Genomic DNA, 27,317 nt, shown 5'->3' with positions numbered 1-27,317 from the left:
TTAAAGAAGCAATAAAACTAGCCTTCTTTGGCCTAATTAATTATCTTTAGCATCAGCAATTGTGGGTTTGATTACAGGCTAAAAATTGCCAGAAACAAAGATCTTTCTTCTGGTATTCGTCAGTCCATTTTTGTTCTGAGATCTAAAGGCTATTCTATGCCAAAACCTTTCCAAAAAATTGAAGATCTCATTCAACGCTGTGTACTACTGCCTTCACAGAACAGCACGAACTCTAACCAAAATAGAAAGAGGAGTGGGAGGCCCTGGTGCACAACTGAGCACGAGGACAAATTCATTAGAGTGTGTACTTTGAGAAACAGACACCTCACAGGTCCTCAAATGGCAGCTTCATTACATAGTACCCCACAAAACACCAGTCTCAATGTCAACAGTGAAGAGGTGACTCCGCTGGTCTTCTAGGGTGAGTTGCAAAGAAAAAGACATATCTCAGACTGGCCAAAAAGAAGATTAAATGGGCAACATAACACAGTCACAGGCCAGAGGAAGATTGGAAAAAAGTGTTATGGACAGACGAATCAAGTGTTGACATGTTCGGATAATAAAGAAGAACATTTGTGAGACACAGACCAAATGAAAAGATGCTGGAGGAGTGCTTAATGCCATCTGTCAAGCATGGTGAAGGCAATTTGATGGTCTGGGGTGCTGTGTTGGTGGTAGAAAAGTGGGAGGTTTGTAAAGGGTAAAAGGGATCTTGAAGAAGGAAGGCTATCACAAAATTTTGCAGCGGCATGCCATACCCTGTGGATGGTGCTGGATTGGAGCCACTTACCTCCTACAACAGGACAATAACCCAAATCACAGCTCCAAACTATGCAAGAACTATTTAGGGAAGAAACTGTCTATAATGGAGTGGCCAGCACAGTCATCGAATCTCAACCCTGTTGAGCTGTTATGGGAGCTGCTTGACCGTATGATACGTAAGAAGAGCCCATCAAGCCAATCCAACTTGTGGAAAGTACTCCAGGAAGCATGGGGTGAAATCACTTCAGATTACATGAAATTGACTACTACAATGCCAAAGATCTGCAAGGCTGTAATTTCTGTAAATGGAGGATTCTTTGACAAAAGCAAAGTTTGAAGGACACAATTATTATTTCAGTTAAATATCATTATTTCTAGCCTTGTCAATTTCTGTCTTTCCTATTTATTTTGATATATTTCCTATTCAAACGAATTTAATGAATGTCTTCATGGCAAACAAGGACATTTCTAAGTGACCCCAAACTTTTGAACAGTTGTCTATATCCAGTCACTGTACAATGTACAATTAAAGAAAGGGAAGGTATATTATTCCTATAATTCATACATTATTTTGTTATTAAAATATATAGAAGGATAGCTTTTGTATGATTCAATTTACATTTGTTTAAACAAATAGCATCAGCAGAATTTTTTATTTATGCTAGGGCACACAGACATAGAAATGACTAAACATTGGTGTTGTTATAGGCATCGGCCGATTGTGGTAAATGAATATCGGTATGGGCCAAGAATTCTCTTAATGATGCACCTCTGGCGGGACTCAGAGTGGTGGTTGGATGGCCATCCCAATGCCAACAACACGTAGTGTTAAGTGTTAATGCAAACCTGTCCTTTTGTACAAAAGAGCCTGCTGATAGCATAAACATTTATGTTGCTAGGGCTATACTTCAAGCGGTGATTCATCATGACAAACTTATTTTAACATCAGTTAGCCAGACCTTCATGGACAGTCAGAGCTGATGCAACCAGGTTATCAGTGTCAGTGAAACAGTGACATACTGGATCTCTATGTGAAGCAATCTAGTTAATAGTTACAATGCTGTGACGTGATGGTACCTAGTTTCCTGACCCTGTCAATAGTGCGAACCAGGGTTAGGCCGGCCCGGCTGGACCAGGATTAGGGCTCCAGATGCTAGTGGCTGTCTGTCCCGGCTGCCCCCCGTCACTCTGTCTTCTCGTCCTCCCGGCAGTGCATCTGTCTGGCCACCGGGCACCAGATGCAGGAGGGAGGTCACGTGTTCTGGTGGTTCTGCGGTCAACCCCTTTTCACCAGGAGGATCCTGAGTGTATGCGCTGATTGCGCACGGTGTGTTCAGCGACTGGGTAATGCGGTACGAGCTCCCTGTGACATCGGTCCGTTTGCGGACCGCGTAGTGAGCTGGATGCTGGCCGGGTGGTCAATCTGAGGTCAGAACGTGTGTCGGTCCAGCCGAGGCAACAGATGTCACGCTATCAGATTTAAAGCCTAATGCCTAGCGAGCTGAAGAAACACTCTGGGGCAATAGATGACACCACTGATCCCCCTCTCTATCTGTCTTGCTACCTCATTCTGCCTCACTGTCTCTCGCCTTCTCTCTCTCTCTCTCTCTCTCTCTCTCTCTCTCTCTCTCTCTCTCTCTCTCTCTCTCTCTCTCTCTCTCTCTCTCTCTCTCTCTCTCTCTCTCTCTCTCTCTCTCTCTCTCTCTCTCTCTCTCTCTCTCTCTCTCTCTCTCTCTCTCTCTCTCTCTCTCTCTCGCTCTCTCTCGCTCTCTCTCTCTCGCTCTCTCTCTCTCTCTCTCTCTCTCCCTCTCTCTCTCCCTCTCTCTCTCTCTCTCTCTCTCTCTCCCTCCCTGTCTCCCTCCCTCTCTCTCTCTCTCTCCCTCCCTCTGTCCCGTCTCTGCCTAGCTCTGTGTCCGTGCTCATGTGTGTTAGTTTTTTGTGTGTACGTGTAAAGAGACGCCTGCCCCGTGGTGTGTGTGTGTGCCCCAGTGATCCGCAGATGGGCTCAGTCATATCATCCCCACTTCCATTGCTCCTGAGAACAGACCTTACCAGGGCTGACCCATCTCTCGTCCGGTGCTATGGCAGCTAACGGGGCGAACAGCAGAGTGTCCCTAGTCTTGGGATTGGTTGATCGGTATAATGGAGAGCAACCTGTCAGCAGAGTTCCTTTTTGTTTTTTTTAGGTTTAATTCAGTTTTGACTGAGGTTAAATAGGTTGCCTGTTTTTTATGTAGGGCGTCAGCTGCTTTTACCCCTGGGTACTGTGAACAAAACCAGGGGATTTGCATAATTCATTGCAGTCTCACTGGAGCGTAGAGACGACACAGGTGTCTCCTGCAGTCTGGGACAGCGAGCATGTCGAAGAAGCCCAAGGTAAAAACAAAAGCTATTCCACATTTTCCACCTCAGTCTCTGTATAAATGGGAGGATGTTTGTTGCTTGTCATCGTCGTTTACTGCTCCCTTTACTTTTTTACTTGTGTTTCCGACAAGTTTGTCTATACAGGTGTGCGTGCGGGGCTAGAAAACTGTGTAAACCATTTTACTTTTATGTGAAGAAGACAGACATGAAGGCCAGGGTTTCAGTAGGTTCTAGTAACGCTACTGTAGCGATGTGACCTGGGTTGTAGTGGAATACCTATAAGAATATTTGAAATTAAAGTGAGATAAAATATTTCTTATTGGACAAATCCACATAGCTCCTCCCTGTTTCAGTCTGTTGTCTTCTGTATGATGCGTAATTAATATGACCCAGGGATAAATGAGGGTTCTCTTTGGCTGAAAGGTGATCTGGTGGCTCATCTTTCTGTTTCTATTGAGCTAGAAGAACTGGGGATTTCCTTAAAGCTTAACCTTATCAATAACATCTACATTGGACTTGATATTATACTTTATGTAGTCTATGCTGTTTAGAGTGTTTTTTTTGCCAAATGTAACAAAGTGCATTCACCAACCAAAACACTGAGGAACACTGTTTGTCCACCCAGAAGAACAATGGCACTGGTTTCTTTCTCTGTAAATCCTGGATTGGTGCAAGCCGCTTTAAATCTCCTTACCGAGAAGCAATCATTACAAAGTGAGAAGCGGATCAAATAGACACAGAGCAATTGCCTTTGTGGGTGTTGTGTGTTATTATGTGTGCTGGGACTCACACGTTTCACACGTGATGTGACTGACTGCCTTATATCATCTGGTGTCACCCACTTTGGAGCTGCTATTGCACTTTAAAAACTGACTTGAAACTGCACTTTTAAAGACTGGGATTCAGCAAACATTGTTAGTGAAAAAACACATTTAGTAAAGGAACACATTGGTTAGCGTGTGTCTGTGTGCATGTGTTTGTGTTTTAAAGCCATAGCAGCTTAATAGAGACACTACTCCCTCTCTCCCAGTTAATTAATAATGATAGTGCCATGGCATCCTGCCCTCAAATTACTAGGGGGATGTCCGCCTGTCTGTCTGTTTTACTGTCTGTCTGATGGTAGTGCTTGTCTGTCTCAGTAATGGTGGTTTCTATCTGATTGTACTGTCTTTCTATGTAATGGTAATGCATGCCTGTTTATTAAATGGTAGTATCTGTCTGTTTATCTCATGGTACTGTCTGTCTGCCTGATGGTAGTGTCTCCCTGTAGTGTCTGTATGTTTATGTGATTGTAGTGTCTGTCTGATGGTAGTGTCTGTCGGATGGTAGTGTCTCCCTGTAGTGTCTGTATATTTATGTGATGGTAGTGTCTGTCTGAATGACGTGTTTCTGTCTGAAGGTAGTGTTTCTGTCTGAAGGTAGTGTCTCTGTAGTGTCTGTATGTTTATGTGATGGTAGTGTCTGTCTGATGGTAGTGTCTCTGTAGTGTCTGTATGCTTATGTGATGGTAGTGTCTCTGTCTGATGGTAGTGTCTCTGTAGTGTCTGTATGTTTATGTGATGGTAGTGTCTGTCTGAAGGTAGTGTCTCTGTAGTGTCTGTATGTTTATGTGATGGTAGTGTCTCTGTCTGATGGTAGTGTCTCTGTAGCGTCTGTATGTTTATGTGATGGTAGTGTCTCTGTCTGATGGTAGTGTCTCTGTAGCGTCTGTATGTTTATGTGATGGTAGTGTCTGTCTGATGGTAGTGTCTCTGTAGTGTCTGTATGTTTATGTGATGTTAGTGTCTGTCTGAAGGTAGTGTCTCTGTAGTGTCTGTATGTTTATGTGATGGTAGTGTCTGTCTGATGGTAGTGTCTCTGTAGTGTCTGTATGTTTATGTGATGGTAGTGTCTGTCTGATGGTAGTGTCTCTGTAGCGTCTGTATGTTTATGTGATGGTAGTGTCTGTCTGATGGTAGTGTCTCTGTAGCGTCTGTATGTTTATGTGATGGTAGTGTCTGTCTGATGGTAGTGTCTCTGTAGTGTCTGTATGTTTATGGGATGGTAGTGTCTGTCTGATGGTAGTGTCTCTGTAGTGTCTGTATGTTTATGTGATGGTAGTGTCTGTCTGATGGTAGTGTCTCTGTAGCGTCTGTATGTTTATGTGATGGTAGTGTCTGTCTGATGGTAGTGTCTCTGTAGTGTCTGTATGTTTATGTGATGGTAGTGTCTGTTTTTCTGATGATTGTATCTCTGTCTGATGGTAGTGTGTATGTTTATCTGAATGGTAGTTGCTGTCTGTTGGAAGGTAGTGTTTGTCTGTTTATCTGATTGTAGTGTGTTTATTGGTAGTGTCTCTGTGTCTGATGGTATTGTCTGTCTATCTGAAGGTGGTGTCTGTCTGACTGTTTATTTGTTCAGCTGCTGTGTGACTGCAGCCATGTGTGTGTGTGTCTGATGTGCATGCATGCATGCTTAAGTGTGTGCGTGTGTTTGTTTGTTTGCCTGTCTGTCTGTCAGTGCCTAAATATATTGAGAGAGCAGTCCTAGCTCATTTACTGGCCGGAAAGTTTTTCCTATGAGTTCATGTGGTACATCCAATTTGTCGATCTGTTCAGTTCAGCGCAGAGTCCCTTGCATTCTGGTGCAGTGGTCTAAATAGCTGTCTATTGCCTTTGCTAGTCTACTAGTGTTAAGTCAGGATTTGTCGCTAGTCTATTTATTCAACATTGAGGAACTCTTCCATCCGAGGTCATGATCCTCATTTCCCTTGGGATACTGGACAAGCCTCCAATAGAATCTAAGACTCCCGGAATAAAACACCTTGTTTTGAGGGTAAGTGTTACTTCCTGTATTTTTTCTATGGCGATTATTCTAAGACCTTATAACGGATCTTTCTACCGAATTTGGCATGGCTGGTATTTGGGAAGTAAACTGAAAAGGCAGTTGTAAGAATTTATGTTAAATGGTGTTGGACCCAACCCTGTTTCAGTGAAGACTTCACAATGACTATAATACATGTGATCTCTATATATAACCTAGTTTCCAAAGAAGTTGGGATGCTATGTAAAATGCTAATAAGAACAGAATACTTTGAAGTTCAAATAATTTAATCCCTGTATATAACTGAAAATACAACATATCAAATGTTGAACCAGACAAATGTTATTGTTTTTGGAAAAATATTCCAATTTGATTCCAGCAACACGTTTCAGAAAGTTGGAACGTGTTCATTTCTGTGTTTCTGTGTTTTCCTCTACTTTTAACAACACCCTGTGAGCATTTGGGAACTAAGGAGACCAACTGCTGTAGTTTTGAACGTGATATGTTTTCCCATTCTTGCTTGTTATAGGATTTCAGCTCCTTTGATGTATTTTTTGCTTAATAATGCACCAAATGTTTTCAATGGGTGACAGGTCTGGACTGCAAGCAAGGCTGTCCCTGAAAAAGACGTTGTCTGGATGGCAGCATATGTTGCTCCAAAACCTGTATATATTGTTCAGCATTAATGATGCCTTCACAGATGTGCAAGTCCCCCATGCCATGTGCACTAATCCACCCCTTTATCAGGGATGTTGGCTTTTGAAATGTGCACTGATTACAAGCTGGATGGTCCCATTCTTTTTTAGCCTGGAGGATGTGGCATCCATAATTCCCAAAGATAATTTCATATTTTGATTTGTCAGACAATCACCTCAGTCCATCTTAAATGAGCTCGGGCCTAGAGAACGTGGCAGCGTTTCTGGATCTTGTTTATATGTGGTTTATTTTTTTGCGTTGTAGTGCAACCAAAAAAGAACATATCACTGCCCTTCCTAACCCTTCCTAACCCTTCCTAGCCCTTCCTAACCCTTCCTAACCCTTCCTAGCCCTTCCTAACCCTTCCTAACCCTTCCTAGCCCTTCCTAACCCTTCCTAACCCTTCCTAGCCCTTCCTAACCCTTCCTAACCCTTCCTAACCTTTGGGGGGTTTGGCTGTCTTGGTTGACTGAGAATCAACATTTTGTTTTGGCTAATCACTTAGTCTACATAAAGCATATTTTTTCAGTTATAGTAGATCCTTTCTGTATCTTTGAAAACAATTAACAATACACATTGAGCTTGTATTTGCCTTTATAATGCATTTGAGGATGAAATATTACAAATTACTCAAGGGAAACTATGTTATTATTATAATAGGGTTTTGTAGGTCTTTATTTGTTTAAATCAACATAACTATTCAGGCTCTTTGCCTTGACATTTTAAACTGAGCTCAGGCGCATCCTGTGTCCTTTAACATATCTCTAAAACTTGATTATAGGCCACGTGTGGCAAATTCAATTGGACATGGTTTAGAAAAGCACACACATGTCTATATGGTCTCACACTTTACAGTGCGTATCAGAGCCAAACAAGCCATGAAGTCTAAGGAACTCTCAATAGACCTCAGAATTGTGGCAAGGCATAGAAATTGGATTTCTTATAGAGAAAAACATTTTAAAGCCTTGAAAGTTCTCAGGAGCCCACACTAAGTACCCAATGGTCACACTAACAGAGTTTCAGAATTTCTCTGCAGAGATGGGAGAACCTGCCAGATAGAAAACCATATCTACAGCACTACACATCTTTATGGTGGAGTGACTAGATAGAAGCCACTCCTGAGCAAAGGGCAGATGACTGGAGTATATATGTCTGATGGTAGTGTCTCTCTGCAGTGTCTGTATGTTTATGTGATGGTAGTGTCTCTCAGTAGTGTCTGTTTGTTTATGTAATGGTAGTGTCTGTCTGATTGAAAACAAGGTATTGGTGAAAACAAGGTATTGCACATCACCTGGCTAATACCATCCACACAGGAAAGCACGGTGCTTGAAACATCATTCTATGGGGATGCTTCACAGCGGCAGAGAACAGTTGAGATTGGTTGGTTGAGATTGAGGGAAGGATGAATTGAGCAGCCCTGAGGAGCCCTGAAAATAATCTAATCCAGGTGATATGCAGTGAAGAATGGGAGAAACTTCCCAAATCCAGTTTTGTAAATCTGGTTTGAGTTAATATATGCATAAATAAAGAATATATAATATATGCATATCTACAAAGTTTTGAATGAAGGGCCTCTCTGAGATTTAAATTTTCAGTGAGTTGGCACACTCTAAAAATGTTTTTTTGCTTTGTCGGTATGGGCTTTTGTCTGTAGATTAATGGCAAAAAAACATATGTAACCCTTTAGAATTTAGTTTCTATAACACAAAAAAAAAATTAAATTGTGAAGTTTTCTGAATACTTTTCAAAACCACTGTATGTTTAAACATCTGTTCACACAAATGTGGTTGACTGGTCAAGACATGCAACCTTGTGGTTCTTAATCAAGCACATTGACAATAAAGGTATCCTATTAAATTGTTATATAATTTTTTGAAAAATGCAATCAGTATCACACTCATGGGTGAATGTTCGGTACGGTCTTGAAACAGCCCTCTCCTTTTGGTAACAGCTGGCCTCGAGTGGTAGACGGTGATAGACCTGTGGTCAACACAATAAATCATAAGAGGCACAAATAAAACAGGTGTTTGGGAAGAAATTGTAACAGCCTAACAACCAAACAATCTGCAGTTGAATAAATGTATATAAAGTCTGCCATTGTCTGAATAATTAATTTTAAAATTATAGATTATTGAGTTTAAAATGTTCTTACATATTTGACCTATTTAGCAGATGCTGTTATCCGGTGACTTTTACAGGAACAATTAGGGCTGGGCCTTGTTCAAGGGCATAGCACAGGGGTGGGAAAACTACGGTCCGTAGGCTGGATTCGGAGGCAATTCCATCTGGCCCGCGAGGCCATTTGGGCCATTTGCCCCGCGTTAGGTAATAAAATAGTTTTGAGGTGAAGTAAAACTTAACTCACCAGTCCATTCTTATACCTCTGAATTAAAATTATTTAGACAATATAATGGACCTACTATATAATTGTTTTAATTATTGCCCATTTTTGGTCTGCAAATCATTTATGATTAACAAATTACAAAATACATGTGGCCCTCCATTTAATTTCTAAATCTTCATGTGGCCCCTGAACCAAAAGGTTTGTCCTCCCCTGGCATTGCAGCATATTTTTTGAATGTGTGACCTTTCATTTACTTTTGTTGACATTGTGCTACTTCCCTTCTACACTGCCAGGTTCTTATGATGTAAAAGAATGAGACAAAATAAATCATGTCAGAACGTTTGCCACCTTTAATGTGACCTAAACGTGAACAATTCAATTAAAAAAACAACTGAAATCTTTGAGAAAAAAAAACAAAAAAACTCACAATAACCTGATTGCATAAGTGTGCACACCCTTAAACTAATACTTTGTTGAAGCACCTTACAGCACTTAATCTTTTTGGGTAGGAGTCTATTAGCATTGCACATCTTGAGGTATTCTATTGCCCACTCTTCATTGCAAAAGCGCTCCAAACCTGGCATTTTAACAGGGGTGTGTAGACTTTTTATATCCACTGTATGTGCAAAAAAACAACAAAATACTACTGAAAACCTCTGGTTATGTGTGATTCTTCTTATCAGGTTGAATGTGGTTGTGTGATTTAGCACTAATGCTAACAGGGTGCCTGAGGGAGTACTAGAAACAGCAGCAGCACAGTGAGCAGCTGGGTCTCTTTTTTCTCTTTCTCTCTCTATCCCTTTTCCATATCTCTCACTCTCTATCACTCTTTCACGTTCTCTCTTCCAGCCTCCTCCCCCCTCCCTTTCTGTCTGTCTTTCTGTAATTAGAGCCAACTTAGTCCTGAGGCGCCAGTGCAGTGTCCCTGTAACTAAGGTAACGCCACTCAGAAGCCGTGCTGGGCTCTGGTCTGCCCCGGTGGGGGTTCATTAGGACTCACTGTACTCCTGTCAGAGGATGATGAGCATGTGCTCTTTAGATGCTTCATTTGATTGCTTTATTCTGAAGAACAATCTTAGGTTTAATCTTGTTTAATCTTTCCTAAACCATATTTTCATGCCATAGAAGAGTCACTCTACAAAAGAGGCCCTTTAAAAGCCTGTCATTTTAAATGCAGTGACTTTATTATAGACCACATAACTTTTTTTAACGTGCCCAATAAAAACATATATATATATACACACATACAGTTTGTGTTAATATAGCGTTCTATGGCATTCTGAATTGAGCGTCAATTTATGGCAAACCTTACAAAGCCTCCAAAAAGAAACATTTTCAGGAGGTACATATTATTTCAACATTAAATAATACTTAATGGGGTTATAATACTTTATAATACATAATGTGAAGAATATTGTAAGGTGGAGCAAATTGAGAAATGGTTAGAGCTAAGTAAGTTTATGTAAGTTAATGCTAAGTAAGTTAATGTAGAGAACATATCTAATATATATATATTTTATGTTATTGTTGTTAATTTCCTTGTGCTCATTAGCTTTGGAGAGGGATTGTGTTATAAATCCAACCACACTGTATTTTCCATCCCCCCCACTGTAATGTACAACAGATACCTTTTGCGAAAAAAACTATTCAGTACCACAGTGAATATATGTCTGGGAGGAGATTTATTAACAGTTTTAGAGAATGGTTGATTGAGAGTGAGTGCTTAGGTTATTATTTAGGAATGATGATGACCGTAATTGTAATTGCCAAGAAAATAAAGTTGACAAGCAAGAGAGACTGGTGTACAGGACAGACTTTTTAGCATTTCACGCATTGAGCCTTTTATGTCGTTGATGCTGGCATGACAGCCCACAGCCCCCTGCTCTGTGGGGAAAACTTTTTGGGGAAACCCTGCTAAAGTCCAAACCATAACCCAAAATGTACTTTGTTTTGCATCAACTATATTTAGGACCAAAATGATAGAGAAACATTAAGTAATAGCGTGTCAATAAGAATCAGTAGTGCTGACAATATGTTAATAGCAAATGTAATTGCAATGATTTATGTTCATACTGAACGTAATGACGGTTTACAGAATAGTTCCTTACTTACGTAATTCCTGAGAGGTACGGTAGGTCATAGTCATTCAATGGCATAGAACATACATTTTATAAAATGTTATGTCATTATCTATCAATCAATCAATCAAATGTATTTATAAAGCCCTTTTTACAACAGCAGTTATAAGTAGTTTACAGAAACACCCGGCCTTAAAGCCCAAAGAGCAAACAACAGTAGTGTTGAATTTCAGTGGCTAGGAAAAACTCCCTAAGAAGGCCGAAATTTAGGAAGAAACCTATAGAGGACCCAGGCTCAGAAGGGTGACCAGTCCTCTTCTGGCTGTGCTGGGTGAAATATTAAGAGTCCAATTGGAATAATTTATAAATGCATGTAGGCTAAATCCAGAGTCTGTTAAATTTAGACTAGGTCAGAAGTATGACCAGATGGACAAAGGACAGGGACAGCAACAGGCCCCGAAACCAGGTACTCTGCAGGTGTGGACCAGGACCTCATGTCCTCCTAAAGTTTAAAACGGAAAAATTCAGAAAATGCATTCCTCATATCAACAACGATTTATAGTGGAAAAGGAGAACTTAGTGGGGAAGGAGAACTGACCCAATCCCCCAGCACAATAGTATAGCAGCGTAAGACCTTGGGACTGAGACGGGGGGGTCCGGTGACACTGTGGCACTATCCGGGGGAGGCCCCAGACAGGGCCCAACAGGCAGGAAATCAATCCACCCACATTGCCAGGCATCAACCAAAGGGACACCCACCAACCGCAACCAACCCTGAGTGAGGGCCGAGTATTGCCAGCATTGTACAGCCCAATTGCACAAGTGCGCAACAGAGAGACAACAACAAGCCAGTGACTCTTCCCCCAAAAGGCATTGGAGGGAGGGCATCCCAGTGGTGGCGAGAACCCACCTGGCAAGACAGCAAGGGTGGACAGTACCGTTTCTGGTCACCTTCTGGTCACCTTCATGCCCCCGGGCCAGGCTACACCTAATCATAAACCGTGCTGTAGAGAGGAGTTTTTATTTCTAACCTTAATTGCTCTATGAGAAAAGGCCCTGCCCCCGGCTGTTTGTTCATAAATTCTAGGTACAATTAAAAGGCCTGCATCTTGCGATCGTAGGTTACATGTAGGTATGTATGGCTGGATAATTTCAGCAAGGTAAGTAGGAGCAAGTCCATGTATTGATTTATAGGTTAACAGTAAAACCTTAAAATCAGCCCTAACCCTAACAGGCAGCCAGTGTAAGCACGCTAGTACAGGAGTAATGTGTTCAAATTGTTTTGTTCTAGTTATGATTCTAGCAGCCGTGTGCAGCACTAATTGAAGTTTATTTATTGATTTATCTGGGTAACCAGAAAGAAGAGCATTGCAGTAATCTAGTCTAGAAGTAACGAAAGCATGGATTCGTTTTTCTGCATCAGTTTTTGATAGAAAGTTTCAGATTTTTGCAATGTTTCGAAGATGAAAATAAGCAACTCTTGAGACATATTTTAAATGTTCATTAGAGGAGAGGTCAGGGTCAAGGGTAACGCCAATGTTTTTACAGTTTTTTGGGATACGACCATGCAGCTGTCGAGGTTCACTGTGAGATCTGCTAACAAAGCTCTTTGTTTCTTGGGTCCTAAAACTAGCATTTCTGTTTTTCTTGAGTTTAAGAGCAAGAAGTTCTCTGTCATCCACTTCCTAATATCTGAAACGCATGCTTCCAAAATAGCTAATTTTGGGGCTTCCCCATGCTTCATTGAAATATATAACTGTGTGTCTTCAGCATAACCGTGAAAATTTACATTGTGATTTCAGATTACATCACCCAGAGGGAGCATATATAGTGAGAACAATAATGGGCCCAGAACCGAGCCTTGAGGACACCAAAGCATACTTTTGACTTGTCAGAGGATATGCCATCCACATTAACAAACTGATATCTTCAGATAAATAAGATTTAAACCAGTCTAGAACATGTCCACGTAGCCCAATATGGGTTTCCAGTCTATCTAAGAGAAGGGAGTGATAAATAGTGTCAAAAGCAGCACTAAGATCAAGAAGCAACAGGACAGATGCGGAACCTTTGTCTGAGGCCATTAGAAGGTCATTTGTTACATTCTCGAGTGCAGTCTCAGTACTATGATGGGATCTGAAACCGGACTGGAGCATTTCATAAATGTTATTTGTCTTCAGGAAGATTTTTGAGAGGAACGGGAGGTTCGATATTGGCCTATAATTGTTTAATATGTGAGTTTGGTACACATCCGGAGGAAAGGGAGCAATTTATTATGTTCAACATTGGCTGACCTAGCACAGGAAATAGCTCCTTAAGTAATTTAGTTGGAATCGGATCTAGCTTACAGTTTGTGGGTTTAGAACTAATTACAAATTTAGTGAATGTGTCAAGCGATATAGTATCAAAAAATTCAAGTGTCCCCATTGACACCTGGTCAGGGAGGTTGAGGACATTCTCAGGACAACTGAGATTTTGAGGACCATAACTATTTAAGGAGAAGTCAGTTATTTGTTTTCTAATGGTGATGATCTTTTCATCAAAGTAGTTAATGTTTTCATTACAACTAAAGTGAAGACCCACTTCACTTGTTGAGCTTTGCTTTTTTGTTTACTTTGCAACTGTATCAATTGTTTTTGTTCATCTCAATCAGGTTGGAGAAATAAGCTGATCGAGCAGACGTGAGTGATTTTTGGTATTGTAGTGTACTGTCTATCCAGGCTAGTCTGAATACTTCCAACTTGGTGGAGCGCCACTTTCGCTCCAATTTTCTGGAGGCTTGCTTAAGTGCTCTAGTATTTTCTGTGCACCAGGGAGCAAGTTGCGGATTTCTTTTGTTTTTAGTGGTGCAACCGTATCTAATGTATTTCGCAGTGTTGAGTTTAGGTCCTCGATTTGATCGTTTACAGATTTATTTACTCTGTCGTTATTGAGCAAACTTGTAAGAATATCAAGGAATGTATTTGTAGTCTGAGAATTTATAGTACGGCTTTTGAAACTCATTGTTTGCGGAGCAGGTGGATTTCTTGTTTTAACGGTAAATGTAAGACAGTGATCTGATAATCCGGGATTTTTGGGGGAAATTATTAGATCTACAATATCTATTAATGTGTTGGACCTGAGACATGTTGTATAAAACCCATTGAGTCAATTATGGCTTCAAAGGCCTTTTGAAGTGGATCATTGGACTTTTACATATGAATATTGAAATAGTATTCACATTTTTGGCTATCTGCCATGACTACAAGGTTAGACAAGAATTCTGGAAACTCATTGAGGAACATTGTGTATGGCCGGGGGGGCCTATAAATAGTAGCTATGTACAACGATTTATCGGCCTGGTTAACTTTCATGAGTAAAACTTCAAAATATTTAAAATCAGTGATGTGTTTGAGAGTAAATGTATATTTACTGTCATAAATATTAGCAACACCCCCTCCTTTTCGGGATGCACGGGGGATATGATCACTAGCATAGCCAGGAGGAGAGGCCTCATTTAAGGCAATTAATTCATCAGGCTTTAGCCACGTTTCACCCAAGCCAATAACATCTAGTTTAGGATCAGAGATTAATTAATTTACTGCAACTGCCTTTGGAGCAAGGGATCTAACATTTAGGAGTCCCATTTTGAGATGAAAGGTGATACAGTCATTTTTTTTGTGACTGAGTTGCAGGAAGGCTTTATCTTAAGGTTGTTTTTGTTAGCACAACCTTATTTAACTTTTCTCAGCCTGGAACGATTCACAGTGGCAATAGGTAATGCTGTACTAACTACTCTGGCTATGCTATCGACAGCATGCTAACAGCCTGCGGCCTGACCTGCACCCTATCTCATGGTGAGGCTATAGGAGTGAGACTCCTGTCAATGTTCCTAGATAAAAGAAGAGCACCACTCCAGCTAGGATGGAGTCTGTTGCTCCTCAGCAGATCAGGCCTGGCCCTATTTCTGGGAGAGTCCCAAAAAGAGAGCCAGTTATCTACAAACTCTACCTCCTGCGACGGGCAGAACTCAGTTTTCAGCCAGTGATTGAGTTGCGCAAGTCTGCAATTACTCGATGCCGACACATCTTTCTAGCTAGTTTACATGCTGATACTATGTTCTGCTTCGTAACCTCTGACTGTTTCATCCTAACATTGTTGATGGCAACATGAATAACAATATCTCTGTACTCTCTATACTTGCCAGTTTTAGACTTCGCTAGCACCAGCCCCAGATTTGCGGCTACGTCGGTGGCTCTGACCCCCGGTAAACAGTTTACGATCGCCGGCTGATTCTTTGGTCTGATACTGCGGGTAATGGAATCGCTGATGACTAAAGTTTTTAGTTTTTCAAAGCCACCGGTAGAACATGCCTGCAGATCATTCCCCTCCGAATACGGCTTGACTCCGACTCCAGTGGGGAAAACCTGTTGAAAGTCTCAGTTGGATTTAGCAACGATTCAGGTTTAATTGGTCGATGGCATTTCTTCCCAGTGACCAAGAGAAAGTTCTTTCCCGGCTGCAGGAGCTGTGCCGGGGGGCTAACAAGAATATTGTTTCTTCCTGGTGGCACTGACACAGTTTTTTCTATTTCTACACTAGTATAATCCTTGCCTGACATTTGCGAGCCTCTAACTCTGCTATCTTTACCTTAAGATGATAGTTCTCCTCCGTGTTGCAGCTACAACAATTACAGTGATAAGGTATTTTAATTATACTTAATGTCGAGTGTTCAGGGGTGATTAGTTCTGTAAATTATGTCCAAAAAGAGTCCCGGTGTAGTAAAGTTGGGCAAAAGAGTCCCGGTGTAGTAAAGTTGGGTAAGAGGTCAACAGATGAGTAATATGGCTTTGGTAAACTCTTAAAGTAGAATTTGACCAATTAGTTTATATAGAGTTTGGCAGGTAGCCAGGTAGGTAACAGCAGGCAGCGTACAGCACGTCAACTATTCATTAGAAGTCATGTCATAGCTGAAAATGTTACCTTAATGACCGGCTACTCTGGCTGCGTTTACAACTAATTTGGATCTTGTGCAAAATTGCTGATCTGATTGGTCAGAATTAGTAAATGAAAATTGGGCTGCCTCTGTTTGCTCAAATTTACTGGATCAGAATTGGGCTGCCTGTGTAAATGTATCAATAAAAATGACTGCTTTTGTATGCAACCAATAGCTTAGGCACTAGGGCAAACAAGAAAATACGCTTGTCTAAATAAACCTTCAAGTGGAATTGAATTACAGAATGATTGTTTTTGAATAAAGGTTATGATAGATCAAGATCTTGTCCCAAAAGCTTTCTCACCAAAGAAACATATTTAAAACTGTGTTGACCAATAGAGTTACGATATTTGGGAAGGCATACACAACATTATTGTAGCCAAGAAATAAGGTTGTTCTCTGTGTTTCAGGTGGGAAGGAATAGGAAGGTTTTCAAGATCATGATTAGTTTTATTAACCAGCTTAGTCTGTGAAACTTAATGTCCTAAAGAGTTCTCATATAACTTCTCATATTAGAAAACATAATTTGCATCAGAGTGCCAATCACTTAATCGTTGGCTACACGCATGTTTCACCACTTAAATAATTCCAGGATCCAGACATTTCACCAGTGTGAACAGCAAATTAATGAGTGGATTGAGGTACAAATTTGGTAGCAAGGCCATCATTAGGCCAACAATTACCAATGAAACCGGAGTATATCGTGACCTTTAGGATTTACAACAAAACCTCCTCTTTACTGACTCCTCACACTGGAGCACCCCATAGTTGTGTCCTCAGCCCTCACCTTTACTTCCTCTTCACCAATGACTGTGTTGCTCTGCAAAACACTGGTTGAGCCAGCCTACAGGAAGGAGGATAGAAAACTGGAGTTGTGGTGCCAGGACAAAACATTCTACCTGCTTGTAAAACAAGAGATGACTGTAGAAAGTCCAAATTAATGAAGATACAGTAGAGAGGACCATGGGTCTTTAGAGCATCCTGACTGACTTACATCATAATCTGTTATGGGAACTGCTCCGCACTCAAACGCAAGAGCTTCCAACTATCCCTATGGAGGTTAGTTAAGGCAGCCCAGTTTCACTGGTGCAATTTCCGACCCATCAAAAGTGGTGCCTGGCGAAGCCCCGAAGCATTATAAAGAGACACACACACCAGCCCCAGGGTTTTCATCCTTTTGAATAGATTTATCCATGTCAGACTATTGGGTTATGGGATTCAATTCCAACAAGCTCAGAGGCCATTTCTTTTTTCAAGCCATTTGACTGACTGCAGCCAACCCCATGCACAAAGATACATACAATGTTTTAGGATAAACCCCTTTTCCACATTTTGTTGTATTCATGTGGCCATCAAACTACAAACAAAAGCTAATAATGAACAAGAAACCAGGCAAGCCTAGTTCAGCAAGCCAGCAATACAAAGTGTTGCCATCTCGAGATTCGAACACGGGTCACGCACGTAAAATGCTGTGTCGTTAACCACTACACCACAGAGCAGTACATTTGCTGGGTGTCAGTATAGCCTCTTGTCTCTATCCTGAACAAATCCTCTTTTGCCACTGGACATTTTAATAGTTAATTGGCCATTCGTGAATTACATTGATACAGTTAAACTGACTAACGTTTCTTACTAACATTACCTCCACCACAAATATCGTCTATGTATGGTGCTTGCCACTGGCCGTTTTAACGGCGTATTAGTAATAAGCTTTACCGGTATCTACTGACTTACTGGAATAGTCATAAGAATTGAGCAATTGCTAGCGAGTCTGCCAAATATATTTCATGTCATGGCATAGTAAAAAAAAAATTTCATGGCATAACAACATACTTATTTCTTTCATTCGTGAATGACATTTATACAATAACTATCAATAAAGGCGAAGATAACTAACTTTTTCATCAAGAGAAAAGACGAGAGAATCGTGGAATCTACCAGAAATAATTAATAAATGTTGTTGTACTCAATAGATTCGAACTTAGGTCTTCCACATGAGAGGCAATGTCTTTAACCACTTCGCCACAGCATGACACATTTCAGCAGTCACTAGACTCCATTGAGGATTGTGTTAAACTGACTAAGGTTTCTTATTAAGTTTACCTCCATCGTAGCGTCTATGAACTGTATTGCTTTTGCTACTGGCCGTTTTAACAGCTTATTAGCCAGTAATAGGCTTACTACTATCTATTAACTTCCTAGGAATAATCATAAGAATTGAGCAGTTGCTAGCGAAACTGAAGATGAACTTTCACAATATAACCCTATACAGTTTCATTTAAGGCTTACTATAATGTAATTACTGTATGTTAAGCCAGCAGATCTGTTTGTCTATCCTGACCCAAAACGCATGCACAGATGCGTACTTCGAAATCCACCAGAAACAGTCACAGTATAACCGTAAAAGTTTTATCTCAGGCTTACTATAATGTAGATACTAACAGTTTTAGCCAGCAAAGTTTTCATCTATGTGGAATAATTCATAATGCGTATTTCACTTCGGCTGTGAGGAGATATGAACTCAGGACCTATAGTTCACAAGTCCCGGTCTCTAACCACTATGCTATTTAACAAGGGGTAGTTGGTCAGTCACTCAGTCACTCACTCAGTCACTCATTCAGTAAGGGACATTTGCTCTTCTTGGCTGGCCCCGGTCCGGCAAAAAGCATTTGTGCCAATTTACTGAAAGTGAAGGCTTTGTTTTAGGAATTTTAGAATTGGATACTTGTGTACATTTTTATTGTAGAAATTCAGATTGATCACAATTTAATTTGGAAAGTTTCATTTGTATAATAGGATTGTTGGCAAGACAAAATCCCCTAGGATGAAGAGCAAGAGATTGGAGAAAGCTCTCAAATAATAAAATAGTGGCCTTTTCTAGCCCATTAGTGCTACATAAGTGTTGTTGTTAATGTTACAAAAACATCCACTAACTCAATGGAATTTAACAGTTTTACAATGGGAGAATTGAATAAAAGAAAATGTTCATTATAATTTATAGCATCATTCCATATGGAAATGAGCCTTTGGTCAATAAGGCTGCATTTACATAGGCAGCTTAATGCAGAGTTTTTGCCTAATTATTGGCTAATCTGCTAGTGGGATAATAATTTAGACTGCCTGTTTAAATGCAGCCTTAGAGCACTGTGGCTGTTTGGGTGTTTGAATAAGATAGCTGTTATTGTTATTCTGTGATTGTCATTTTGTTGAAGGAGTGCTGGTCTAGGATCAGTTTTGCTGTAAAATTACAAGGGGGGGGGGGGGGGGGGGGGGGGGGGGGTCTTCACCAGATCTTAAATCAGCACTGCTACTTTGAGAGTCTTTATGTATTTACTCTACAGTCCTTGTTGTGACAAGTTTGGGGGCGGGGGGCAACTGTACCCAAAACTCCAAATTGCAGGACAGGTGGGATACTAAACATCTCAATGACAACAGGATAGGCTTAATGTTCCTTTGTATTTATAATGGGCTTCTCTTTTCAGCACGAGATAGGCCTTTAAGGCTTTCCTGTCAAAACGTCTCAGCTTAGTGTTATGTTAAAATAGAAATCACAACACGGGTTTCGGCTATGCGTCAGGCAACCGCTGAGACATAACAGTTGGAATGCTTACTGCCCCTTTTTCTGAGAGTCCGTAAACTGTGTAATCCTGATAGTGTAGAGTTTAGCCAGAGTCCACGTGAGGAGCAGGATCCAGCCATCCTGATGTAGGTGGATCTGTGTCAAACACAGATCCACCTACAAACACAGATTTTAACCTTAATTTAACCAGGAAAATACTTTTTCAAGAATGTCCTGGCCAAGACAGGCAGCAGTACAACCATACATACAACACAGAATACACAAGAACATAAAACAAATAAGTTAGCAAATCCATCAACTACAAATCCTTAAGATATCATGCAGAACAACTACAGCCAGATGACACTTCTGTCCAGCTTCTCCTTCTCACGTGTAGCACAGAGGTCTCTAGGTATTACAAATGGTTCCTCCACAAACCGGGAAGCAGCACTTGTTTTAAAGAGTATTTTCTGAATTGCGTGATTATACATTGTTTTAGCCAATTAAAGCATCAATATTTGGTGTGGGAATCTGTTCCACCCACATCCCACACTTGTAAGTCAGTCACTTCTTATGGTGTGAGTAGTCCCAAGTAGCGCCCTTTTCCTTATAACATTTTGCCCTGGTCAAAAGTAGGGCAGTATCTAGGGAATGTGGGACAAACCTCAGTATTTTTTCAGACCTGTGTGACTCAGTTAATAAACTATGGTGCCTGAATTGTCAGGGTGAGCTGATATGTAGAGGCCTCACTGTATGCTCTAATATGTGTTAGTGTCACTGCAGTACAAATCTATAAGCCAAAGGCTGCGAGGGCATTTGTTACCTAACACTGACAGAGTGAGTGGCTCATTGATCTGTTCAAACTTGGCTCAACCCATCCCATTGACTGACATATGTCAAAAACACACACACAGAATTAGAAGTGAGGCCTGGAAAAATTTTACTTAATTACTTAATTTACCTTGGTTTACTTAATCTCATTCTCAGATACTTCTGCACACATTCTCAGATCTGGTAGCCCAGTTAAACAGAAAGATTGTGGCACAACAGGCATTGGTTTAATTACCTTAGTCTACCAAACAATCTTCCACCTGACCTTCCCCCATCTTCCACCACACCTTGCCCCATCTTCCACCTTACCTTGCCCCAAATTCCACCTGACCTTGTTCCATCTTCCACCTGACCTTGCCCCATCTTCCACCTGACCTTGCCCCATCTTCCACCTGACCTTGCTCCATCTTCCACCTCACCCCAAAATTAATATTTACATTTGTATGGGACAGTTTAGCAAATGGCACAGTTGAGCTCTCTAAAGACACTGCTCTGACTTGGAACTGAAAAAACTGTTTCTTGCATTATTCCCTAAACCTAACCCTACTTTCAGTAGCTAGTTAGCTTGCTATTTGTGGCATAATTGTATTTAGTGTCATCGGCAATTAACTAGAGCTGAACGATAAACCGAAAATTTACTTTGACGCTCCTTACGGTCATGTTTTTTTCTCCACTGTAATTTTGGTCATTTTTTGTTTTGGCAATTAACTTCACCCTGCATTCTTAATCAACAACCAGCATATATTCAGTTAACCAATAGAATTTCTGCATTTTTGGATTATGAAGATTTATAAATCATTAGCCAAGATCATATATACACTGAACAAAACTATAAACGCAACACTTTTGTTTTTGCCCCCATTTATCATGAGCTGAACTCAAAGATCTAAGACTTTCTCTATGTGCACAAAAGGCCTGTTTCTCCCAAATATTGTTCGCAAATCTGTCTGAATCTGTGTTAGTGAGCACTTCTACTTTGCCAAGATAATCCTTCCACCTCACAGGTCTGGCATATCATGATGCTGATTAGACAGCATGATTATTGCACAAGTGTGCCTTAGGCTGGCCACAATAAAAGGCCACTCTAAAATGTGCCGTTCCATCACAAAGCACAATGCCACAGATGTCGCAAGTTTTGAGGGAGCGTGCAATTGGCATGCTGACTGCAGGAATGTCCACCAGAGCTGTTGCCTGTGAATTGAATGTTCATTTCTCTACCATAAGCCAAAGGCGTTTCAGAGAATTTGGCAGTACAACCAACCGGCCTCAAAACCGCAGACCACGTGTAACCACACCAGCCCAAGACCTCCACATCCAGTATCTTCACCTCCAGGATTGTCTGAGACCAGCCAAGCTGCTGCAACAATTGGTTTGCATAACCAAAGAATTTCTGCAGAAACTGTCTCAGGGAAGCTCATCTGCATGCTCGTCGTCCTCATCGGGGTCTCGACCTGACTGCAGTTCGTCGTTGTAACCGACTTGTGTGGGCAAATGCTCACATTCGATTGCGTCTGGCACTTTGGAGAGGTGTTCTCTTCACGGATGAATCCCGGATTTCACTGTACAGGGCAGATGGCGTTGTGTATGGCGTTGTGTGGGTGAGCTGTTTGCTGATGTCAATGTTGTGGATCGAGTGGTCCATGGTGGCGGTAGGATTATGGTATGGGCTGGATTGTGTTATGGACAACAAACACAGGTGCATTTTATTGATAGCATTTTGAATGCACAGAGATACCGTGACGAGATCCTGAGGCACATTGTCTTGCCATTCATCCACGACCCTCACTTCATGTAGCAGCATGATAATGCACGGCCCCATGTTGCAAGGATCTGTACACAATTCCTGTAAGCTGAAAACATCCCAGTTCTTGCATGGCCAGCATACTAACCAGACATGTCACCCATTGAGCATGTTTGGGATGCTCTGGATCGACGTATACGACAGCGTGTTCCAGGTCCTGCCAATATCCAGCAACTTTGCACAGCCATTGAAGAGGAGTGGACCAACATTCCACAGGCCACAATCAACAACCTGATCAACTCTATGTGAAGGAGATGTGTTGTACTGCATGAAGCAAATGTTGGTCACACCAGATACTGACAGATTTTATTGTGGCCAGCCTAAGGCACACCTGTGCAATAATCATGCTGTCTAATCAGCATCTTTTGATATGCCACACCTGTGAGGTGGATGGAATATTTTAGCAATGGAGAAGTGCTCACTAACACAGATTGATAGATTTGTGAACAATATTTGGGAGAAATAGGTATTTTGTGCACATAGAGAAAGTATTACTGTCATGAGCTGTTACGCTGCTATATTATTGTGGTGGGGGATATGAGGAATGCACTTCTACCTTTTCTCAGTTTCCTCCAGTTTAAAATTTTAGTAGGAGATGAAGTCCTGGTCCACATCTGCAGATTACCTGGTTTGGGGGGCCCGTTGCTGTCCCTGTCCTTATCCACCTGGTCATACTTCTGACCTAGTCTAAAATCAAATAGCCTCTGGATTTAGCCCAGAGAAATGTATTAATTATTCCAATTGGACTCTTAATATTTCACCCGGCACAGCCAGAAGAGGACTGGTCACCCCTCTGAGCCTGGGTCCTCTCTAGGTTTCTTCCTAAAATTCGGCCTTCTTAGGGAGTTTTTCCTAGCCACTGAAATTCAACACTACTGTTGTTTGCTCCTTGGGGTTTAAGGCCGGGTGTCTCTGTAAAGCACTTTGTGACAACTGCTGTTGTAAAAAGGGCTTTATAAATACATTTGATTGATTGATTACATCTTTGAGTTCAGCTCATGATAAATGCGGGCAAAAACAAAAGTGATGCGTTTATAATTTGGTTCAGTGCAGGATAAATCCCTGGCCCAGGTCATATATAGGATCAGTTCCTGGCCCAGATCATATATAGGATCAGTTCCTGGCCCCTGCTACCTCCTCAAATGTTCCATTGAAGTTCTATTGTGAAACGCAAGTTCAGTCTTGCATTAGCGACATGCAATCAGATTATCTTTGGACATCTGCCTTTTATTTTTTTCCTGGGACCTTGCAAGACCATCTTGCAACGTTCGGCACCCTTTTTTAATAGAAGCCTCGAGACAGCAATCAAGGATTTTTTGTAATCAAATTACTCGAGAGACTCAATGAATCGTGACAGCGTTTGTTAGATGTCTGGGGCTTTGTCAATATGGTGTAAGTTTTGAGAAGTGTGATTTTAGTTTAGAGAAAATGTAGTACACGTTCAAGAAATGTGTGTTAGCAGAGTTCTAGGCGAAAAATAAATGTATTTAAAACTTTGGGTCAGTCTGGAGGCCAGGTACCCCTGCAATATGCTCTGCTTTGTAGATCAGTTAGAAATTGCAGCTGGTGTATTATTTTTACTTAATCTAATAGTTTCCTTGCAAAGGAACCACTTTTGGCGATTTATGCAGTGGGTAAGCACTGTGTACTAGACTTGAGGTTGAGGAAAATGCAATAAAATATACTCTCATATAACAGTGAGCTTTAGCACTGTGCATTACCTGAGCCCAGTTTTTCAAAGTTATCTAGTTTTCACATATCATATAGGATTACATTTACTGAAATAAAATTAATGGAACAGATTATTAGTTGACTTAAATGGGGAATTCCAAATGGATACATTTAAAAAAATGACCCTAGGTTAATAGGGTCTTCTGTAGAGTAGCTCATGGCTTTTTCTGGCTCAAAAAGGGGCTTAGGTGGTATTTGTGAAACACTGTCCTTACTAGGCAAGGGTCTTTATCGCTGAGCCACGTGCACAGCTCACGCTTTGGGTTATAATCCTCGGAAACGGGTTAAAGCAGACCAAACGTAGTCATGCTGTAATCTAGAAGGATTTATCCGCGAATGTGGGTTGTTTCCTTGACTCTCAAACATCTGGGCATTACCAAGAGGCTGAGGAGGATTGGTCTATGTGATTTGCTTTTCTGGTCTCACACTATTGATTAAGCTATACACTGCCCTCCACTAATATTGGCACCCTTAATAAATATGAGAAAAACAGGCAGTGTTTTTTTTTTATTATTACTTAAAATATTAACAGTAAAAAAAAAATATTCAAAACATGAAACAAAGATTTTTCATAAATATGTGTGTGCCACAATTATTGGCACCCCTTTAAAATATTGTGCAACATCCCTTTAATAGATAACAACTCTGAGTCTTCTCTTATAATGACTAGTGAGGTTGGAGAACACATGGAAAGGGATCTGAGACCCTTCCTCCATACATTATCTCTGCAGATCCTTCAGATTCACGTTTCTGGACCCTCTTCTTCAACTCAACCTACAGGTTTTCTATAGGATTTAGGTCAGGGGACTGGGATGGCCATGGAATAACTTTGATTCTGTGGTCCGTGAGTCATTTTAGTGTTGATTTTGAGGTGTAATTTGGGTCATTGTGTTGCTGGAAGATCCAACCAAAGCTTGCTGGCAGTGGCAGTCAGGTTCTGATTTAAAATCAGCTTGTACTTGTTTGAGTCCATGTATCCCAACAAGTTGTCCAGGGTCTTTGGAAGAAAAATCCATGTATCCCAACAAGTTGTCCAGGGTCTTTGGAAGAAAAATAGCCCCACAACATCAAAGATCCATCACCGTACTAAACAGTCGGGGTGAGGTACTATTCTGCATGGCTTTTAAAAAAAATATTTATTGCGTTTCCACCGCAGGAATTATACCCAGGAACTAGGAACTTTTCCAGGAACTCGCTGCGTTTCCACCGCAAGAACCAGGGTCTAGAACCAGGAACTGCATTTTACCCTCAAAACAGTCCCTGCTCGGGAGGTAGGACTCTCCCAGAGTACAAGAACCTTTGTGGTGGGGCCTGCAGTGCTGAACATTTCTGATTGGTCCAGTAGTAGAAGAGTTCAACCGCCATATTTAAATGTCCTCAGAAGAGTAATGTACACAAGTTATTAAAGGAGTTCATTTTGCTTACAAAAAATAAAAGGACATACTATGGAGAGGAATTCGAGAGACAGATGGACCGATGACGAAGTCCAGGCCTTATTGAGTGTTTATGCTGACAACCAAATCCAGCGAGAATTCGAAAAACGTTGATTCGTTATGATAAGGTGTACACGAAAATATCATACAAATTAGGTGAGTTGAGCATTATTCACACCGGGAAACAGTGCCGGGAGAAGCTTAAAAAATTTAAACAAGATTACAAGAAGATTGAGGATTACAAAAACAGAAGCGGTTCTGACAGGCGGAGCAAATAGTTTGAACCTCTACATGCGTTGCTGGGTCACAGGTCGGCCTTCTATGGCGCTGCGGCAATGATTGACTTGGCTGCTGCGTTGTTGGAAGCCATGGTGGAAGACACAGAAACTGGATAACCAGTCGGTTGAAGGTAAATGTTTTATATGATGCATGTTAAATGCTATAACGTTACGTTTAGGAAAAGTCAGGATATTTGTATACTACATGTTATTGTTTGTCATGCCATTGTTTCTCTAGACAAAAACCAACGTTAGCTACAGGAACATCAATGATGTTAGCCTAGCTAACGTCCCCTATTATCGGCCACCCCATATTTGATACAGTAATAAATGGGGGTTAAATACTTTAAGTTGCAAATCGTGAACTTCGACTTGCGCGACAGACCAGACATCATCACATAGGCTGTTATCAGTTGTCTTGACTTTCTCCCTTACCCAGGAAAGGTAGCTAAAACTTTCTAGTAAACACGTAATTTAAACTATGATCAGGTATTTGTAACACAAATAAAGAGGTAATGCAACGTTATTGGACAAAATAATAAGGCAGCTGATAATAGAGGACAGCGGCCGGTAACATGCTAGTTAACATTTGTATGTATCTAATAATCACTAAACATTAACAACGTGATCAAATGATTACTCTGTACAATATATCTTTAAAAACCAGCAAAGCACCCCTACACCATCACAGCTCCTCCTCCATGCTTCATGGTGGGAACCAGGCATGTAGAATCCATCCATTCACCTTTTCTGCGTCACACAAAGACACGGCGGTTGAAACCAAAGATCTCAAATTTGGACTCATCAGACCAAAGCACAGATTTCCACTGGTCTAATGTCCATTCCTTGTGTTTCTTGGCCCAAACAAATCTCTTCTGCTTGTTGCCTCTTCTTAGCAGTGGTTTCCTAGCAGCTAATTGACCATGAAGGCCTGATTCGCGCAGTCTCCTCTTAACAGTTGTTCTAGAGATGTGTCTGCTGCTAGAACTCTGTGTGGCATTCAGCTGGTCTCTAATTTGAGTTGCTGTTAACCTGCGATTTCTGAGGCTGGTGACTCGCACGAACTTAGCCTCAGCAGCAGAGGTGACTCTTGGTCTTCCTTTCCTGGGGCGGTCCTCGTGAGCCAGTTTCGTTGACACATTCAAAGTTCTCGCAATTTTCTGGACTGACTGACCTTCATTTGTTAAAGTAATAATGGCCACTCATTTCTCTTTACTTAGCTGATTGGTTCTTGCCATAATATGAATTCTAACAGTTGTCCAATAGGGCTGACTTCTGCACAACACAACTGATGGTCCCAACCCCACTAATAAGGGAAATAATTCCACTAATTAGCCCTGACAAGGTACACCTGTGAAGTGAAAACCATTTCAGGTGACTACCTCATGAAGCTCATTGAGAGAACACCAAGGGTTTGCAGCGCTATCAAAAAAGCAAAGGGTGGCTACTCTGAGGAATCTAAAATATAAGACATGTTTTCAGTTATTTCACACTTTTTTGTTAAGTACATAATTCCATATGTGTTCATTCATAGTTTTGATGCCTTCAGTGAGAATCTACAATGTAAAATGTTCAATAATACTACCCAGATTGCTGCTGGTTTACAGTACTCTTTGTGTTTTGCACCTACATTTTTGCAGATAAATAAATAGTTATGGAACCA

At 41.0% G+C, this 27,317-nt stretch overlaps 1 protein-coding gene across 7 annotated transcripts in view; it reads left to right on the top strand.

Annotated features, from left to right (window-relative positions):
- Positions 1–27,317, top strand: part of cacnb2a (calcium channel, voltage-dependent, beta 2a) — a 132,906-nt gene that overhangs the window by 37,028 nt on the left and 68,561 nt on the right. Inside the window, exon 1 of one of the 7 annotated variants that reach the window (XM_010905761.4) lies at positions 2,847–3,138. The exons of 5 other annotated variants lie outside the window; for them this stretch is intronic. In XM_010905761.4, coding sequence (XP_010904063.2) covers positions 3,121–3,138 — 18 coding nt within the window. In that variant the 5' untranslated portion in view covers positions 2,847–3,120. Of the gene's footprint in view, positions 1–2,846; positions 3,139–5,726; positions 5,941–27,317 lie in introns of those variants that run through there. One more of the 7 variants, XM_034289331.1, reaches the window with a different exon arrangement.

Source organism: Esox lucius, chromosome 21 (assembly GCF_011004845.1).
Source record: "Esox lucius isolate fEsoLuc1 chromosome 21, fEsoLuc1.pri, whole genome shotgun sequence".
Taxonomy (NCBI): domain Eukaryota; kingdom Metazoa; phylum Chordata; class Actinopteri; order Esociformes; family Esocidae; genus Esox; species Esox lucius.
The sequence above is the reverse complement of the archived record's forward strand: the minus strand, read 5'-3'. Positions and strand labels throughout refer to the sequence as shown.